This window comes from Seriola dumerili, unplaced genomic scaffold (genome assembly GCF_002260705.1).
Source record: "Seriola dumerili isolate Sdu_G_001 unplaced genomic scaffold, Sdu_1.0 BDQW01000627.1, whole genome shotgun sequence".
Lineage (NCBI taxonomy): Eukaryota > Metazoa > Chordata > Actinopteri > Carangiformes > Carangidae > Seriola > Seriola dumerili.
In genome coordinates this window covers 61,229-81,524 of record NW_019174882.1, presented here as the reverse complement: position 1 = coordinate 81,524, position 20,296 = coordinate 61,229, and the positions used below count along the sequence as shown (strand labels likewise).

The following is a 20,296-nucleotide window of genomic DNA, read 5'->3' as shown; positions in this document are numbered from 1 at the left end:
AGGCTATTAATCATATTTATGAATTATTAAATAAATAACTATCTTAACCTTCAGCAACCTTGTTTTACTTGACATTAGATAGATAGATAGATAGATAGATAGATAGATCGATAGATAGATAGATAGATAGATAGATAGATAGAGTCCAGTCCAGTCCAGTCCAGTCCACCACTGACAGATGAAACAGGTGCAACATTTCACTACATACATCAAACGACCTGAGGAAAAAGAGTCAGCTATGCCCCTTCCGTTAGATGGCATCCGTGTTCAGGGGCCAGTCCAGTTTACTGTAATAATCACATTAATCACGTATTATACAGGTCGGGTGGTGACCCTAATCAGCAGGGTTTGTTCCTCTGCTGAGAAGAAGACGCCTCTTCTTTTCCCATCTTTCTGTGGCATCATCTTCTTTTCCACAATCAACAGGTCTGGGCTAATCCAAGCTTGGTTTGACTTGACGTTGACAAACCTCAGCTAAATGTTGTTAAAGGAACGGCTTGAGCCTGAGGTGAAAGTTGACATTAATTACTTTTCAAGTAAGCGAAGAGTGATGTTGATGGAATACCCCTCCAACCCCCCTAACCCCCCTGTTCCAGTCAGTCTGCACGATTGGTCTTTTATCTGACAACACTGAAACTGTCAGTTTCTTCCAAACATCACCTGTCTGATGAGGAAGATGAAGATGAAGATTAAGATGAAGACGAAGATGAAGATGAAGATGAAGATGAAGATGAAGATGAAGATGAAGATGTTGGACCAGTGCAGACCTGGTACGATCCAGAACTCCTTCATGTTCATTGATTTAAAATTCAGAGCGCCTGAAACTAAAACAGTCTCCGTGTTAGAGGAGATGAAGCAGCTCATTCAGATAAAGAGGATGTCAGTTTATTTCTGATGCTCTTTAACTATTTTGGATTTTATTATATTCATGCATTTTCTTCTGACTGCCACAGCAGCCTGAACGAACCAGAGAAATGTGTCTCTCTTTGTGGGCAGAAAATACACTTTGTGAAGCTGAAGCTGTGACACTTTGACCTCTGAGTGTCAGCTGGATGTTTAATGGGCATAGAGTACAGTCACGCTGGAACAAGTGACAGGAGAAGACAAATGGCATTATCTTCCGAGAGAGCCTGAGGTCACACATACAGACGTTCATATGGAGACTGACTACAGCTGTTAAAGGTAGAGACACAGTGTCTCCTCCTCAGGGTCAAACATGAGGTGAACCAGTGTCATAAAAACACTTACGTTTCTGCATTAATTTACCCGTCAATTTAAATGTGATGAGCTGCAGCTGGAAGTTTGACTCACATGTAGGAGCTTCATGTCACCTGTAAATAAACTGTAAATGTGGAATGTGGATGTCAAACTTGCCTCCTGTACATTAAGATGAAGTGAATTCTTCACATGTTCCAACATATTACAGGTCATGTGACACACGGTGTGATTTACACTTAGAGCCTCCAGGAAATAGTCATATCCCTGCATTCTAAATCCTCTGACTCAGCCTAGTGTGACCAAGTTTAGCTTGAAGCAGTGTAGGTGGTCACTGATTGTCACGTCTGTCCCTCAGGGCAAACATAGCCCCCACACACCTGTACACCTGTGGACCTGAATCAACTGATACCAGCTGCTATTCACACACTCCCTGTTCAGGCTGAACTGCAGCACACCAGCTTCAGGGCATCAGGGCGTCAAGGAGTCAGGGCGTCCACACGTTTGTTCATTTTCCAGAGTCACAGGTTTCACCTGTTTTATGAGCATTTTCAATTTGTGCATTAGAATCAGATCAGCAAAGCAAAATGTGACGAAGTGCACTAGAAAGAAATGGAGGAATCAATCATGACATATATGAAGCATGTGACTGAAACGAATGAAGAGACAGAAACTCACAGTGCACTAACACAGACCTGTGCTGAGATGAATACGTCCATTACTTACACACAGTTCATCAGTTGATCATCTGCACTGAAGTAGAATGAAATCCACTCACTCAAACAACATCCACTTCACTAAGTGAGTCTGATCCAGCTCTTTAAAACACTGACATAGACATCAGATTCACAGGGTGTCAGACATTTACTGCGATGTAGACTGGACAATGAAACAACAAGGACATGGTCCAAGTGCCACTGCAGTTAAATATAACATGTAAACTGCTGCACAGACAAACTTCTACATATAGATAGTTCAGTAATATGACAGTAAATCCGTCACACTACAGGATTTGAGTCTCAGTTCAAGAGGACAGTCAGACCTAAAATCTGCCTGGTATTTCTCTAGTCTTAACCAGTTTCACTGAACACACTAGACTAGACTGTAGAGGCACGAAGGCTTGTTTCTTTTTTAGAAGAGGCAGAATGAAAAACCATGTGTGACTCTCCTTTGGATGATGCAGCAGGAAATGTCTAGAAGAAGTTGGGTTTTTATGGACAGAATTTTCCAGACAGTCCTGCTCACACTAGTTTCCCTCCTCTGCTGCCAACCAGTGAGTAGCAGACTGGATCTACAGACTCCAATGGCCATTCCCCTTCCTATAGCAGAAAGGGTGGGGGAAGGTGTGTTTCAATGATAATGGTTATTTTTTATATTATTAATTACTGTTATATGGACAGTCTTATGAACTGCTCTATAATGTGTTAGTTATTGTGATGTAGAGAAGAGCTATGAGACAAGACTACGGAGACCAGGATGTGCTTGAGTGTGGGGACACGGCGGAGGGGAGAATGTATCTTCAGGTTTTCCAAGGAAACCGAGCTACAAGATTGAAGTGGATGGGTGAAACCAGAAGGAGGCAGTAATGCTACATAATGGACGTCAACTGCTGTAAAACCCCGAAGAAGAAGGAGAAAAAGAAGGAAGGACGGACGGACGGACGACGACGACGACGACGACAATAATGTGCCATGGAGTGTCTCCGGGTGCTGGAGCTCTACAGTGGGATAGGAGGGATGCATTATGCTCTGAAGGGTGAGCTGGTCGTTAGATACTGAGCGTAGTTTGCTTTATTTTATTGGACCCACTGACAAAATTCTTTTATTGGAGCAGAGAACCGAACCACATACTCAACAGTCACACTGGTGTTTCATATCAGTGTGTTTCCATGTGAACCAGTGACTTCCTATCCACTCACGGTGCCGCCACCAAAACCCGTCTGCCGAACTTTATTCTCGTGGTGTGTCCAGAACATGGTCCAGAAACGGGGGGGGGCAGGAAGCTTATTGGAGCTAGCATGGCAAGCGAGCTAACAACAGCAGTCCACAAAGTTGTTATTGTTGTTATTATTAGTAGTAATAGTAATAGTAGTAGTAGTAGTAGTAGTAGTACACCGTGTTGAACTATATAACTGCAGGGTCCAGACTGTTTGAGAAAGCGGATGCAGAGCGGGAAAGATGCTGGTGGTGCAGTAGCTAGTGTTGTTAGCTCAGATAACAACATTCACTCAGGAACAACAGTCGGGTTCAGATACTGTGGGTTAAATGATGTGTTAAGTTCAGATGATTCGTTCTTGTTTAACGTTGTGACTACAGCAGCTGGTGGAGCAGTAAACAGAACTGTTTCAGTTGTTGGACTTTAAAGATGGCCGCAGGTTTAACATTGTTTAACCAGGTTTAATTAAACCAGTCACATTGTTAGGAGTCTCTTTTATAAGATGATCTAGTAGGCTGACATCTGCGACCATTTTAGATGCATAATGTTTTTATACATATAATTTCAAATATGAAACAGCCGTTCTTCTAATAATCACTTCCTGTCCCGATCCTCCACTTATAAATTGTTGTTGATGCACTGATGGCACCTCAGTCTAACTGGTCTAGACTAGAGCAGGTGGCTATTTCTAGACTCAGTCCAGGAGGTCAGGTGGTTAAAACTTCACTTTTGATTTAGCTTATTACATTTAACTTTGTGCGCTTCAGAATTACAGAGACTTTGCTTTAGCTGACTATCTGACATCAGGTTTAACTTGCCACAGGAAGTCAGATACATGTGACCTGAGAATGAGGCAATAGGTCAGTGAAATGGGAATCAGCCTGAACACTGGAGACAACCATCAGCGATATGTGAACACCAGACCATAATTGCTCATCCGAAAGGTGTGGAAGGTCTGCTTCATCCTCATATATAGCTACCTGTTAGCATGTGACTCAAATCCCAGCTGAGCTGGAGCCAGGAGCCTGGACTGTGTCCATGAGTTAACTCTGAGTCTAACCCTGTTAGTGGACCTGTTTGAAAACTAGATCAGATCATAAAAGCAGTGATGAATCATGCAGGTTTATACACAGGGATTTGCTGTTTAATGAAATACTGTCTGGATCAAGTTCAGAAATCTGTATCTCTTTTCTCTTCCTGAAGAGAGCGGCATACCTGGCCAGGTAGTGGCTGCCATCGACATAAACACCACGGCCAATCAGATCTACAGGCACAATTTCCCTGACACGCCCCTCTGGAACAAGACCATAGAGGTAGGTGACAGATCATATACTGGTGTACTGTTTAACACCACATGACCCGTGATGATGTAATGATGAACGCTACCAAATGATCTGAATCCAGAAGGGTTGATGTTATATCCATGTATTGATCAGCCTCTGTACGAACCACATTCTATCCATTATAAAACCATGAGAGCCAGAGTCCAGGGGCAGCACCACAGCTCTACACAGTAACTGAGACAGTGTAAATAAGACACATCAATCATCATACGAGTCTGTGCTAATTCTTCATGCACTAACTGTTAATCATTAAGTCACTTTTACTTCATTATCTTTTCACTGACATCAAAATATATTCAACACAATCAGTTAAGTATCATCCAGATAAAACACTGACGTTTACATTAGAAAAACTTCATGTTCTTGTTTGTTTGTTTGTTTGTTTGTTTGTTTTCCTAATAGGGCATAGCACTGGATGACTTCAATAAATTGTCTTTTGACATGATTTTGATGAGCCCTCCCTGCCAGCCATTCACCAGGTGGGTCTCACCTCAGTCAGACGATGTGCTTTTCTCTCCGTCCACATGTAACAGCTGAATGAGACAATATAAGTTGACCATATGTATGAATGAGGCGTAGAGGACATGAAGCTTTCATTCACTGTCATGGTTTCCTGCTCACCTGTGACTCTGTTAGCTCACCTGCACTGCGAGCCACCGGACAGGCTGTGCCACAGTATTTAATGTCAGCTCTGTATTGTGTGCCTGCACTAACATGACGTCACTCTTCTGTATATATAAAACACATGAACAAGCTCCAGACTAGAAACTGTAACTATCAGCCCAAAGAAGTGTGATGTAAAACATGAGCAGGTGATGAAGTCCAGTCTGGTGTTTACGTCCCTCTGGTCCTTTTTCATTCCTCCATGACGGCGACAGCCAGAGCAGCAGCCATGTTGTTTTCTGGTCGTCCATCCATGTACGTCACATTCTCATGGACTCCATATCTCAGAAATGCCTCAACAGAACTAAACAAATTTGGCACAAACATTCACTTGGACTCAATGATGCACTGATTAGATTTTGGGGTCAAAGGTCACAGTTGTGGTGACCTCACAAAACAGTTTTGGCCTTGTAAACGCAATATCTCGTAACACCTTGAAGGAACTTCTTCAAATTAGGTACAAACATCCGCTTGAACTCGAGGCAAACTGACTAGATTTTGGTGGCTAAAGATCAAAGGTCAAGGTCAAGGTGACCTCAGAAAACAAACAATTGGTTAATATTTTATATGACTCTGGATAAACAGGGATGTAATCTGAAACTAGTCTGAGTGGTGGAGGAGATGATTCTAGTCTACGTTTGTAGAATCATGTAGCGTTGAACACCTCACTGTCAGTTTGTCATCATAGCAGCTTGTTTTTGAATCACTATATTAAATGTCTTTTATTATTTTGAAAGGTTTTTGTTTCTGTGTCGATACAGGATCGGACTTCAGGGTGACATCAGTGACCCCAGAACAAAGAGCTTCCTCTACGTCCTTGACCTTCTGCCGAGGTCTTTCATCTCCACAGTAAAAGTTATTTTAAGATGTGAATCAGTTTGACAGAGTTCAGAGTTCTTTTTTTACAATGTAATAACTATCTATATATAGCTGCTAGCATTTCCTGGTGTCCACCTTCATGTGTGAGCACTTTGTTTAGATCCTGCATGTTGTTTGTGATGCTGCTGCTAAAACCACCCATGAAAACATTTTCATCACTCCTATCCCATTCAGGAAGCAGCTCAATTTCTGTTTTGTTCAGTCCTCCGATCAGAGGCCAGCAGTCTGTCACTGACATTTCTCCACAGTGGAAGTGTAGCAGGATAGTGGTGCTCTGTAGGTGGAGATGTCACTAACCTCTGTCACATTCTCCTCCTCTGTCCAGGCTTCACAGGCTGCCTCGCTTCATCCTGCTGGAGAATGTGAAAGGCTTTGAGAGCTCCGCTGCCAGGTAACGATGGAGACAGCAAGGGTCTGTTAACAGACCTGAAAGGTCACCATAACACTGTGTCACCATAACACCATATCACCATGTCACCGTGTCACCATGACACCATGTCACCAAAACACCGTGTCACCATGTCACCTTGTTAACATGTTGTATAATAAATCCACTGCGGTGTTTTTAAACGCAGGTGAGTCTGTCCTCACGTTCTTCTTCTTCTCTCAGAGAACTGTTGGTGAAGACACTGACAGGATGTGGATACAGATTCCAGGAGTTCATGGTCTCACCCACAAGTGTAAGACAAACTCACTCTGAATGATTAAACCTGTGGTCACCTGTCACTTGTGGTTACCCGTTACCAGTGGTTACCTGTACTGTGGAGCTCATACAAAGTTATTATAAGTTTAACTATCATCACTTTATCTCTCAAATCCAGGTCGGGATCCCAAACTCCAGACTGCGCTATTTCCTCATCGCTAAGATGTCAACAAGCTTCAGTACACAGGTGAGGTCAGAGGCGATGTCACAGGCAAGGTCAGAGGTGAGGTCACAGGTGACTTAGTCAGTCAGTTGTCGGTGATGTAAAAAGTTGAAGCAGTTCCTCTGGATAATTGTCAGACATGTTTTTGTGAAGTGGATGAACTGACGTCTGTTTGTTTGTTCGATGATGACATCAGCACTCACACACATCAACCTCTGACAGAGTGTGTATACAGCTTCCAGATGTCTTTCCACACCTTGCTGAGGCTGATTCCTCTGAGCAGCCCACAGTGTTGAGTCCTACCTGCCCAGGTAGCTGTCAGTCAGAAGAGGAAGTGAGGGAGGGTCAGGTCCTGTACAAACTGGAGACAGCAGCTGATGCCCAGAGGAAGAGGAGTCAGAACCAGGATCTGTCCATCAGGCAGATCCAGGACTTCCTGGAGCCTCAGAAGGAGGAGGACCTGGAGCAGCACCTCCTCCCTCCCAGAACCCTGCTGAGATACGCTCTGCTGCTAGACATCGTTCAGCCCACCTGCAGGAGGTCCGTCTGCTTCACCAAGGGGTGGGTACACCTTCATCTGTGTGTGTGTGTGTGTGTTGTGACATCAGAGTCTGGACTGTTGTTCTGGTCCAGGTCAGGTCTCCCTCTGATTTGAGTGCTGGTGGTGAACCTCCTATTGTGTCTGTGTTCAGTCACTGATCAATGATCATTAGTGATTGACTGTGTGGACATGTTCTGTCCTCAGATATGGACGCTATGTGGAGGGAACTGGCTCAGTGCTGCAGGGCTGCACAGAAACACAGGTCAGTTTGACTTCAGTCCACCTGCCACTGTCCAACCTGTACCCCCCCCCCCCATAAATAAAAACTTGTGTGTGTGTGTGCACGCTCTGCAGATGGAGAGTGTGTTCACTGGTCTGGATCAGGTCTCTGAAGAAGAGAAAGTGCAGCAGCTGCTGAAGCTGAAACTTCGTTACTTTACTCCCAGAGAAGTGGCCAATCTGATGGGCTTCCCCCAGAGCTTCAGTAAGTCAGTCAGTCGGCTGTTACAACAGTCAGTCAGTCAGTCAGTCATCTGTTACAACAATCAGTCAGTCGGCTGTTACAACAGTCAGTCAGACAGAGTGATGTTTTTTTAAATGTGATATTGAGCTGTATGTGATATTGTAATGATATTATGGGATGGATCTCCGCAGTGTTTCCAGAGGGAGTCTCCACCTTGCAGCAGTACAGAGCTCTAGGAAACAGTCTGAATGTTGTGGTGGTGTCCAGACTGCTACAGCTGCTAGTCTCCTAGCAACAAGAGGAGGAGACTGTTTATTAGTCTCTGTGGACTATATGACAGACTGCTGTCTGCCCAGTGTTAGTGGATGTGAACTGGTCAAATGTTGGTCAAAGATACCTCAGTGACATCACAGTGACATCACCAGTGAACAGAGTAAGTTATAGAGTAAGTTACAGAAACTTCAGGGAACAGTACACATCTGTTTCTACAGCTTGGTAATACAGTTTTCTACTGTTTGAAATAAAGACCTAAAATGACCTAAAGTACAGTTGTTTGTTTGTTTGTTTGTTTGTGTAGCAGAACTCTGGGGCTCCACCTTCTGTTGAAGGAAATGTCTCATAATCAGAAGAAGTGAACTCTCACTTTGTTTCTATCTCAGTGACAAGAAGATATTTATTAGATCTAAATGAGTTAATTAAACATTAATAATGAGCACATGATAAAATTAATTGGTTGCCTGGCAACAGTGAGATAAAGTGTGAGATTCACTCACACAAAACAGTGAAGCGGCTCTGAGACACAGAGCTGCTCACCTGCTCCCTCCAGTGGATGGAGCAGGTGAGTCAGTTCCTGCTGGTCTGTGGTTTTAGTCAGAGCAGAAACTTCTAGAACAAAATCAAGGTTATAAAGACTGAGGTTCACTCAGTTTCACACTGAGTCTCAGACCGAAGATCAAAATACACAGCTTTATAAAGAGTCCAAGTTGGGAGCTACAAGAAAAATCAAGTTCTTTTTACATCAGATATTAAGTTGAATCAACAATGACCAGGGTCACTTTAACCCAGGGGTGTCAAACTCAAATATAAAGTGGGCCAAAATTTAAAACTTGGACAAAGTCACGGGCCAACATTGATATTTATTGAAAAAATGGACCCAAACAAGTTCAAACAATATGGTACAAACAAAGCTTGATATAGCTTAATATTGCACACATGCAAAATCGAATTTCAAAAAAAAAAAAAACACATCAATGGCATTAATTTCTTAAATAAAATTTAAATAAAAATCGTTTGCCTCTTTTTTTATTTGCAGCCTTCTTTAAATTTAACAGTAATCTTTTTCCACAGGCTAATAATAAATTTAAAAATAATATAATATTCAAGCCCATGCCTTGGACTAGAAAGAAAAAGTGCATAAAGACAACTTTAATTGTAGCTCAGTTTGCTACACACAGATCTACTCTGTGTTCAAGCCAGATACCTGGCATCTCTTCTTGGATGCTAGTTCATCAATATCTGGGCTCAGGCTCTGAGCTGAGGAAATCCTCAGGTTCGAGCAAAGGTGTTCATCTGTCAGACGACTCCTGTGAGATGTTTTGGTCATCTTCATGGAGGAGAACAGTTGCTCACATAGATAAGTGCTGCCGAACATGGAGAGCATCTGAGCAGCTTGGGTGCGGAGCTGAGGCATTGTGTCAGGGATGAAATGTGGAAACTGTGCGGCACCCACAGCATCATACTTTGACTTCAGCGTGTCACTACACTGGAGTTCAATCAGCTCCATTTGGAGGTTGATAGGTGCGTTTTCCACGTCAACTGCAAACGGATTACTGAGCAGTTCAAACCTACATTTCTGGACATCAAAGTCGGCAAATCGCCGGTCACACATAAAGGCCAGCTCACACAGAAACTTTTGCTCCCGGAGCTCTGCTGTGTCTTTCCCTTTGCTTTCCAGAAACTGACATATTTCCTCATGGAGCTCGAAACATCTGTTCAGTACTTTTCCTCGGTTTAACCATCTCACCTCTGTGTGATAAGGCACGTCTGCGTATTCCGAACCACACTCCTCCAAAAGAGACTTGAACTGGTGGTGATTTAGACCTTTGGCTCTTATAAAGTTAACTATTCGTGTTACTGTGGTCATAACATGTTCCATCTTTAGGGCTTTGCCACACAGTGCTTCTTGATGTATAATGCAGTGATAAACAGTTAGCTCACCCGCACAGTTCTCCTCCCGCATCTTCTCCCGTACCCTGCCCACCAGTCCACTCTTTTGACCGCACATCGCTGGCGCACCATCTGTCGTTAATCCCACGAGTTTATCCCAGGTCAGCTTCATTTCAGTTACACATTTGGAAACCTCTTCAAAGATTTCCTTTCCCGTGGTTGTGCCATGCAGTGATTTTAAACGCAAAAGTTCCTCCGTAACACACAGATTTGAGTCCACTCCACGGATGAAGACTGCCAGCTGGGCAGTATCAGATGTGTCGCTGCTCGCATCCACAGCAAGGGAGAATGCAACGAAATCTTTTCCCTTTTCCATCAGCTGGTCATATAGATTGGTGGCAAGATCACATGTGCGATCAGCTACTGTGTTTCTGCTCAGGCTCACATTTGAAAATGCTTGCTTTTTCTCTGGGCAGACGAGGTCACAAACTTTCATCATGCACTTTTTCACAAACTCTCCCTCATTGAAGGGCCGGGCTGATTTTGCGATCTCTGCTGCCACAATAAAACTCGCCTTTACAGCAGCCTCACTTTGTGATATTACTTTTTTGAACATAGTCTGTTGTGAAACCAGACTTCTTTTCATCTCCTCTACTTTCTGGCGTCTTTGAGTCATGTCCATGTCCTTGTACTTGTCGTGATGTTTCGTTTCATAGTGTTGTCTAATGTTGTACTCTTTGGTTACAGCCACGTTGGCTCCACATACAAGACAAACAGGTCTGTCTTTTACACATGTAAACAGATATTCTGCCTCCCAGAAAGCTCCTGTTTTCTGCCTTTCTCTTCGCCATTTTTGGGATGGGTAGCACGGTACCAGTAGCAGCATGAGGTTGCTATGACTACTGTCAACAAAGGAGAGGGTGTTAATGGGTCCTGTACTGATTGACGCACCAAAACACGAGCAGAGCATTCTGGGATTTGTAGTATTAGCGGTGCATGCGCTGTATAATATCGGCAGGCCAGCTCTAGAAGTCATTTGGTATTGCCTCGCGGGCCAAATATAATTACACTGCGGGCCATTTTTGGCCCGCGGGCCAGAGTTTGACACCTCTGCTTTAACCCTTTGTTTTCTCACAGTTGACACCTGCAGAAACCAAGAACTGGAGCTGCCAGTCAGTTACAGTGATGGATGGATGAATGAATGGATGGATGGATGAACAAAGTCTTAAACAGGGAAGAGTTCTTGTTACCGTTACCTGTAGGACAAGACTTTAACAAACAGGATTCTGAGGGGTCAGTCAAAACCACTTCAGTGTGGGAGCTGGTCTGGATTCTTCTGAACTGTCCTCTAACAGTGTCAGTGGTATTTCCACCATAAAAACACGTCCGGTTGTTCATTTTATTTTCTCACATGATTTCAGATCACTAACTGTGTGTGTGTGTGTGTGTGTGTGTGTGTGTGTGTGTGTGTGTGTGTGTGTGTGTGTGTGTGTGTTTATGGAGACAGGTGACACAGTGTCAGGACATAAAGAGTTTGTACATTTGGTTTTTATCATGGACTAATGTTCAAGTCTGAATGAGCAGAACTGAAAATACTACCTGCCTTCATATATCATCATCTTCATCCTGCCTACTGTGACTACAGTTTATCTGTACACATCAGTGACATGGAAATCTGATGATGATGAAGATTGACTAAAATATAACATATAGTATCATAAACCCGGCAAGTAAAATAAAACAATGATGGTTCATTTCTTTCATGTTTAACTTCATTGAAATAAATCATTGAAATAATTTTGTAATTTATTCAGAATTCATTATTAGTTTGTTAAATCTATAGATGTATAGATGTTTGTTAGGACCATGTTAATTAATATACTCCTGCTCATTTTAACGACCTTTGTTAAATTGAATGTATTTAAACCTCTCGAGTTTTAAAGTTTTCCATCAGAAAGCCGTTCACTCTCTTCAGTTTCAGTCTGTTGGTTTGACTTCAGTAAAAACAGGTGATATTTTCTGAAGGTAACGTAAGTGTTGATCATGTGACTGTGATAAATATGTATGATATTGTAATGATGCCTTCAGGGACCTCTTACAGTAAGATGTTATTAAACAGACACACAGGCAGCAGGTTACTGATCTGCCACAGTCATGTGATAAACTCCACTTTGGTTAAATGTGATGCTCTTTATGGCTCCAGTGTCAGGTCAAAGTCTGAGCAGTGATCTTTAGAGAGGCAGCACATCACACCCCAGTAAAGCTGTGTGGAGTGTCCAGGTAGCACGTCTTTCCCTATGGCCAGGACACTGCTCTTCATCCTCCTCTTCCTCCTGCTGGGACTGCAAGGAGAGCCGAGGGACCAGAGGAGGGTCAGCATCGATCAGTGAGTTCTACAGTGATCGATCAGTGTGATAGGCCGATCACGTTTCTCCTCTGACAGTGATTTCTTCAATATGAACTTAAATCAGCTGATAAACTCAGAGACACGGACCTGAGCCAGAGTTATTTACAGCCAGGTCTTCAGATCATCTAGAATCAGGTTTTAATGTATATTAACATGTATTAATGTGTATTAATTAGTGCCACGGGTGCTCAGCTCCGAGGCACTCCTCTACAGCTAGAATAGCTGAGAGGAGTGCCTCGGGCCGCAGCTTTGAGAAAACCCCGGTAATACATACATCAAAACGTGCGTCTTGATCCCGAAAGGGGTGCTATGACTTTTGGTGTTAAAATTCCAATTTTTCCCAAAGTTATTCCCAAAATACTGGGAATAAATAATGCATTAGGAATGCATTGGAATTTTCTTTAAAAACCCACAAAATTTCACCTTTTTTCTGAGTCACCTAGCTCTCTCATACCTGCACGTAGAAATGTGATTCAAACTATAAAACGGAGGAAAACTTCTGTTCTCTCCAAAACACAACAACTGTTTTTACATAACATGTAAACTTTTCAAACTATGAGCACTCAAAGGAGGAGTGGAAATCACTTTTTCTTCAAAGTTAGAGTGACAGCGTCAGTTGGCTAGAGTGCGTGAAGCAGTAAAAAAATAACCTTTATTTTTATTTTTAACTCGAGCTCACGGCCAAACCGTAAAAAGGAGACAAATAATTCTTTCTGAAAATGTAGACATAGTTGTTGGGATTCATAAAATGTAACTTTGACAGGCAGGGTCTGCACAAAATTTAAACGGGGGTGCCGAGTCCGGCAGCAATACCTGTCTCACTCTCATTGACACCTAATGTAATCATCTTTTTTTTTCAAAAGAATCTCACTCTGTCTTCGCACTGAGCTTACTCACTCATTTTAAGGAATATCTGAATAAAATAGAGACTGTAAGAAACTTCTGGCTTCAGTGTCTCTCACGGTGTTTTCGGTTTTTGAAAAGAAGTAACGGTTTGCTCATAATTTGCAATTGTTTGAAGCCATGTAGAAGCCAAATTCTGGGCAGATTTTCACATTGCCATGGCAACGGCAGCTCCTGACCTGACCTCTGACAGCCAAGGGCTGCGTGATGTCATCGCTACAGTGACACAGAAGATTTTTTCTCTTGAATAAAAAAGTTTTTAACTCATTTCTGAGTCACCTAGCTCTCTCATACCTGTATGTAGAAATGTGATTCAAACTATAAAACGGAGGAAAACTTCTGCTCTCTCCAAAACACCAAACTGTTTTTACACAACATGTAAACTTTCCAAACTATGAGCACTCAAAGGAGGAGTGGAAATCACCTTTTCTTCAAAGTTAGAGTGACAGTGTCAGTTGGCTAGAGTGCGTGAAGCAGTAAAAAATAACCTTAATTTTTTTTTTTTTTTTTTTTTAACTCGAGCTCACGGCCAAACCGTAAAAAGGAGACAAATATTGTTTTTCCCAAAATGTAGACATAGGTGTTGGGATTCATAAAATGTAACTTTGACAGGCAGGGTCTGAATAAAATTTAAATGGGGGGGCCGAGACCGGCAGCAATACCTGTCTTGATCCCCAATGACTCTAAGGTAATCATCTTTTTTTTTCAGAAGAATCTCACTCTGATTTTGCATATATATATATATATATATATATATATATATATATATGTGCAAAGAATAGAATAGGGTGACTTTTGAACACTGGAAATAAATCATGTACTCATCCCGGCAGTAGCCCCCGTGGCACTCAAAATTTCCCTGGAATTTTCTAGTGTTTATTAATGTTTATTACTATTTATTCATGTTTATTAATGAGCTAACAGCTTCTACTGTTTCACAATGAAAACTCACTAATGACAGAGGAAAATAACTAGAGATTATAAAACCATGAACCTGGTTTACACTGTGATCCTGACTGATCCTGACTGTGACCCTGACTGTGACTCTGACTGATCTTGACTGTGATCCTGACTAATCCTGACTGTGATCTTGACTGCGATCCTGACTGACCTTGACTGACCCTGTGACCCTGACTGACCCTGACTTACCCTGTGACCCTGACTGACCCTGTGACCCTGACTGATCCTGAGTGTGACCCTGACTTACCCTGTGACCTTTACTCACCCTGTGACTCTGACTGATCCTGACTGTGACCCTGACTGACCCTGACTTACCCTGTGACCCTGACTGATCCTGACTATGACCCTGACTGATCCTGACTGACCCTGACTGATCCTGACTGTGACCCTGACTGACCCTGACTTACCCTGTGACCCTGACTGACCCTGTGACCCTGACTGATCCTGAGTGTGACCCTGACTTACCCTGTGACCTTTACTCACCCTGTGACTCTGACTGATCCTGACTGTGACCCTGACTGACCCTGACTTACCCTGTGCCCCTGACTGACCCTGTGACCCTGACTGATCCTGAGTGCGACCCTGACTGACCCTGTGACCTTGACTGACCCTGTGACTCTGACTGATCCTGACTGTGACCCTGACTGACCCTGACTTACCCTGTGCCCCTGACTGACCCTGTGACCCTGACTGATCCTGAGTGCGACCCTGACTGACCCTGTGACCTTGACTGACCCTGTGACTCTGACTGATCCTGACTGTGACCCTGACTGACCCTGACTTACCCTGTGCCCCTGACTGACCCTGTGACCCTGACTGATCCTGAGTGCGACCCTGACTGACCCTGTGACCTTGACTGACCCTGTGACTCTGACTGATCCTGACTGTGACCCTGACTGACCCTGACTTACCCTGTGCCCCTGACTGACCCTGTGACCCTGACTGATCCTGAGTGCGACCCTGACTGACCCTGTGACCTTGACTGACCCTGTGACTCTGACTGATCCTGACTGTGACCCTGACTGACCCTGACTTACCCTGTGCCCCTGACTGACCCTGTGACCCTGACTGATCCTGAGTGTGACCCTGACTGACCCTGTGACCTTGACTGACCCTGTGACTCTGACTGATCCTGACTGTGACCCCGAATGACCCTGTCTTACCCTGTGACCCTGACTGATCCTGACTGACCCTGACTGACCCTGTGACCCTGACTGATCTTGACTGTGATCCTGACTGACCTTGACTGACCCTATGACCCTGACTGATCGTGACTGACCCTGACTGTGACCCTGACTCACCCTGTGACCGTGACTGACCCTGACTGTGACCCTGACTGACCCTGACTGATCCTGACTGATCCTGACTGTGACCCTGACTGATCCTGACTGACCCTGACTGATCCTGACTGTGACCCTGACTGACCCTGACTTACCCTGTGACCCTGACTGATCCTGACTGACCCTGACTATGACCCTGACTGACCCTGTGACCCTGACTGATCCTGACTGACCCTGACTGATCCTGACTGTGACCCTGACTTACCCTGTGACCCTGACTGATCCTGACTGACCCTGTGAACCTGACTGATCTGAGTACTGACTGGGTGTTGGTCATGTGACTCCTCAGGCCTCGTATGCTGTCAGATGATGGTCACCTGGTCTTCACTACTGGGAACAACAAAGACATCCGGTTCCAGACCTCAGCGTCAGGCCGGGTCAAAGTGGGTGATGAAGACCTGACCCAGCTCCTGAGTCAGGTGAGTCCAGACCACCAGAGACCAACAGGAACACAACAGGACACAGGTTCATCAGGTCACACTGGTCAGGTGGTCCATGTGTCAGGACTGAAGTCATGGTTACAATAAGCAGAGAGAGTAAACTGATTTACTGTACAACTGTACTCCAGCACATCTGTACAACTGCACATCTGTACTACAGCACACCTGTCTCATCATCTGTACAATAATCTCACAATAATAAAATAAAAGAAGAAAATAATTTATGTTCTGTCAAACAGAAAATACAGTCAATCTGTTCCACCATAGAGACACCTGTCCCCTGTGTACTGTATACCAAAGATCATCAACAACAACAACAAAAACAACAGGAGAAGCTGAAACTGCACATTGACATAAGTATTTAGACACTTTACTATGACTCTGTAAATTCAGCTCAGGTTCCTCCCTTTCTCTGGATCATCTCTGAGATGTTTCTACACCTTGACTTGAGTCCACCTGTGGACACACACCTGTGAGCAGAGCTCAGAGACAGGATTGTGTCAAGGCACAGTGCCCTCCATCAGACAGACTCTTCTAGACCTGGACCTGGACTAACTGAGACCTCAGAACCAGGCTCTGATGGTCTCTGAGCTCCAGAGAAACTTCCAGAAGAACAACCATCACTGCAGCTCCACTGATCTGGACTTCATGTCAGAGGGTCCAGACAGAGCCTCTGGACTGCAGGTTCAAACAGCCAAGACAACAGACGAGAGGCTTAGAGACAACTCTGTGACTGAGCCTTACCTGAACCCAGTTCAACATCTGGAGAGACCTGAAAACATCTGTCCACCACAGTCTACATCAACAGGGCAGAGTCTGAGAGGATCTGAAGAAAGACAGGAAATCTACAAATCCAGATGTTCAGACCCGAGAAGACCAGAGGCTGTGATCACTGACAGAGCTGAGAGAGTCTGAATACTTCTGTCGATGTGATATTTCAGTCTCTCCTTTTAATACATATATAGAAAATGTCTAAATTGATGAAAATGATTTTAGATGTGTAAAAGGTGAAGAGTCTGAACTTTCTGAATGAACATGTCCTTAGTCACATGTTCCTCTCAGTCACCTTCCTCTACCTGTTTCCAGGTATTTATTCTGAGTGTTGACCTGCTTGTTTTACAGCTCATCAGCATCATCACCTCTGTAAACTAATTATAAAACACTCAGGAATCTTCATGCTGTCTCTCTAACTGTCTCTTTATGACATCTTATCAGCTGAGAGCTGCTGCTGCTCACATGAGACCACGAATCATTAACATGTCAGGAAGCACACGCAGCAGTTTCACAGGACCAAAGACCAGGATCAGGTTCACCACAGTCCTTCACCCCTTCCTTCCAGACTCACAACAATTCACACTTGACCTCAGGTGACTCCAACAACAGCCAGGAGCTCCAACAACCAACTGACATCAACATTTCACCAAGGTTAAATACCTGGGTCTTCTCACCTGTCACACACCTGTCAGCTGTCAGAATTGAAGTATCTTCCATCTTGATTCAACTCCTCAGACTCTTTGGATCCAGGAAACAGATTCAAAGCAGACATTCAAACATGCAGTCATGTGACAGATGAATGAACTATGACTCATTAGGAGGTACTTGTATGAATTATTGAAATGTGTCAAACATCACAGAGTTAAAAGCAGTCACATATTAATTAAAATAAAGAGTGCAGGTCAGGAGGAACATGTGATGTTCTGATTAGCTGGATTAATAATAACTGATCAAAACTTTGTCCAAATTCAACACAAATAACATAAAACAAGAAAACATGAAGGATAAATGTTATATTCATGATGATTTCAGCTTGTCTGTGTGTGTGTGTGTGTGTGTGTGTGTGTGTGTGTGTGTGTGTGTGTGTGTGTGTGTGTGTGTGACCTGATCTCAGATCAAGACCAACAAAGATGAGATAGATGACATTAAGTCTCATGGAGGTGGAGTTCCTCCTGATGTCACCAACAAGCTGAATCAGCTGGACACCAGGGTAGGTCTCCACCAGCTGCTGTTCAACACTTCAACCCATTTTATTTAAAAACACAAAATCACATTGTAACAAGATCATTATGAACATGTTTAATAATGAATATAACGTTTTATTTTGATGGAACCAAACAGACATCATGTGTTTATAATAAAAGCTCTTATTTTGGCGAACACCATGCTTCTCTCCAGGTGTCAACACTGGAAAACAAAGTGACTACACTTGAACAGGTGAGACATTTCCCCTAGAGGATAAATAAAGTATCAGTCAATCAGCTGTGTGTTGTGGATTGACGGGTCCACTCATGTGTCCCGTGTCCCCCTGCAGGTGGTCCACAGGAAGTCCTGCAGCAGTAACCCCTGTCAGAACGGAGGAACATGTCTGAACCTGCTCGACTCTTATCACTGTGTGTGTCCCAGCAACTGGGCTGTGAGTTCTCCACTGCTGTTATCACTATTGACCATGGATTAATAGTAATCAATACCAGTTGTTAATGATACGACAGACTGCAGTATATTCTTCTCTGTTGCTGGAATATTTACTTTCTTTTCTGATTTGATTAAAGGAGCTGTTTGTAAGTGTTGCTATTGCTACATAGCTAACATTAGCATTAACAGCTGTTTACTGACCAGGCGTTACTCATCAACAGCTGTCTCCAACAAACACCAGTGTTAACTCTTCTTCTACCAGAGTTAGCATGCTAACCAGGTAGATGATGAAGACAGATTATAACCTGAGAATTTTCATGTTTCAGAGACACAGATAATCAGAGTCAGTCTCACAGTAACTGTGAGCTCCTCTGTCTGTCACAGAAAACTCTTCAGTTTACGTGTCCACTAAAAGTCCCCTCAGGTTTTTGTCTCAGGTCCCACAGCAGTTTGACATGATTCACAGTCTATTGAGGGATCAGCATAGAACTTCATTTAGAACTTAACAACAACAATTACATCATGAAGAAATGTTGTTCACTGACACATTGACTCTGAACATCTCAGTAAAACGTTCAGTTTGTTTTCATATCTGATCTCACAGATCATCAACATCATTAAACCAGTTTATGGTTCTGTTCAGACTCACAGGTCCTGGTCCAAGTCAGGGCTAAATCTGGGTTTAATACAGAAACAGTTCACAGCGACTTTATTTTCATTAACATTAACAGAGAGTTAGGGTTAGTCTGACCATAGTGTGCTCATCTACAGTCAGTACTCTCCTCAGGTGGACTCTGACCTGGTCTCTGTGTGTCCCTCTTTACTTCCTGCTCTGTGGACCAGGGTCCAAACTGTGCCACAGATCTGAATGAGTGTCAGGTGTATTCAGGAACATCTCAGCAGTGTCAGAACGGAGCCACCTGTGTCAACACCCCCGGATCCTTCACGTACGTCTTAAAGCTTCACGTTTCATTTAATCCAGGACCAGGTGGATCCTGTCTGGTCCTGGTCTGCAGGTTTAGTCCTAGAGGTTTTATCACCTCCTTGTAAACCAGTGTGCAGTATGTGTCAATGCATATACAGATTTATCGAAATACAACAATGAACTTGTTTAATAAAATATATGTCCATACTTATAATTAATTAAAGTCACTGCCATCCTGAATAGGAAACTTCCTGTATGACCTGACACCCGCAGAGGGAAGTGATGAGATATGTGTGTGAGGATGTATTGATGATCTGTGGTTAGTGATCAGTTTTATACATGGCGGTTGTGTGTCTGCAGCTGTACCTGTCCTCCTGAGTGGTCCGGGCCCCTCTGCACTGTGAGGTATGATGACTGCAGGAACGCAGGGCAGGACCTGTGTGTGCACGGCACATGTATTGATGCAGACCGGGTTACACCTGGACAGGTAACCACTTTACACATTCAGTGTATATATATACGGTATGTATAGCAGAACAATATCATCTCAGTAGAGGATGAAGGTTATTAGATTCATGAAGGTGGTTTTTACTAAACAAATCATTTCAATTTCAAAAACAACAGCAAACACAAATAAATGATTGATTTGTTTTTCAGGGTTAAACTAATGATATGATTTTATTTAAGACTAATGGAGGTTTTCACAAGGATAAATTAATGATGGGCAGTGAAGGTGTAAAGAAACAGCAACACACTGATGTTATGATGAGAGGAAACAGAAGAAGAAGGGAATAAATTGATCTGATATTGATCAGTGTGACCTGGACTGATGTGGTCACAG

At 43.4% G+C, this 20,296-nt stretch overlaps 2 protein-coding genes and 1 pseudogene across 4 annotated transcripts in view; 2 read left to right on the top strand and 1 right to left on the bottom strand.

The window, feature by feature from the left end:
* Nucleotides 1-2,863: 2,863 nt before the first annotated feature.
* On the top strand, nucleotides 2,864-8,451 carry trdmt1 (tRNA aspartic acid methyltransferase 1). Of its 3 annotated transcripts, none has more exons than XM_022765078.1 (11): nucleotides 2,864-2,970; nucleotides 4,354-4,463; nucleotides 4,896-4,972; nucleotides 5,918-5,989; nucleotides 6,361-6,426; nucleotides 6,646-6,715; nucleotides 6,857-6,925; nucleotides 7,137-7,462; nucleotides 7,647-7,704; nucleotides 7,797-7,926; nucleotides 8,097-8,451. In XM_022765078.1, exons 1-11 carry the CDS (start codon nucleotides 2,907-2,909, stop codon nucleotides 8,195-8,197), a joined length of 1,143 nt encoding a protein of 380 aa, XP_022620799.1. In that variant the 5' UTR covers nucleotides 2,864-2,906; the 3' UTR covers nucleotides 8,198-8,451. The 3 variants fall into 3 exon arrangements, with proteins under 3 accessions (XP_022620799.1, XP_022620797.1, XP_022620798.1); XM_022765076.1 differs by having other exon boundaries at nucleotides 7,098-7,462; XM_022765077.1 differs by having other exon boundaries at nucleotides 6,857-6,961.
* A 910-nt stretch (nucleotides 8,452-9,361) lies between these two features.
* Nucleotides 9,362-10,922, bottom strand: LOC111236369 (annotated as a pseudogene).
* Nucleotides 10,923-12,368: 1,446 nt separating this feature from the next.
* The window catches only part of cubn (cubilin), a 50,326-nt gene continuing 42,398 nt past the window's right edge, over nucleotides 12,369-20,296 (top strand). The window contains exons 1-7 of the mRNA XM_022765071.1: nucleotides 12,369-12,457; nucleotides 15,971-16,100; nucleotides 18,010-18,105; nucleotides 18,294-18,332; nucleotides 18,430-18,531; nucleotides 19,374-19,477; nucleotides 19,816-19,942. Of these exons, the coding sequence (XP_022620792.1) occupies nucleotides 12,369-12,457; nucleotides 15,971-16,100; nucleotides 18,010-18,105; nucleotides 18,294-18,332; nucleotides 18,430-18,531; nucleotides 19,374-19,477; nucleotides 19,816-19,942 (687 nt within the window). The remainder of the gene's footprint in view (nucleotides 12,458-15,970; nucleotides 16,101-18,009; nucleotides 18,106-18,293; nucleotides 18,333-18,429; nucleotides 18,532-19,373; nucleotides 19,478-19,815; nucleotides 19,943-20,296) is intronic.

Bases quoted from the DNA above. Each gene is read 5' to 3' on its own strand.
- trdmt1 (XM_022765076.1), top strand. From the start codon at position 2,907: ATGGAGTGTCTCCGGGTGCTGGAGCTCTACAGTGGGATAGGAGGGATG. The intron at 4,464-4,895 runs GTAGGTGACAGA...TTTTCCTAATAG, and splicing joins TCTGGAACAAGACCATAGAG to GGCATAGCACTGGATGACTT. The intron at 6,427-6,645 runs GTAACGATGGAG...TTCTTCTCTCAG, and splicing joins TTTGAGAGCTCCGCTGCCAG to AGAACTGTTGGTGAAGACAC.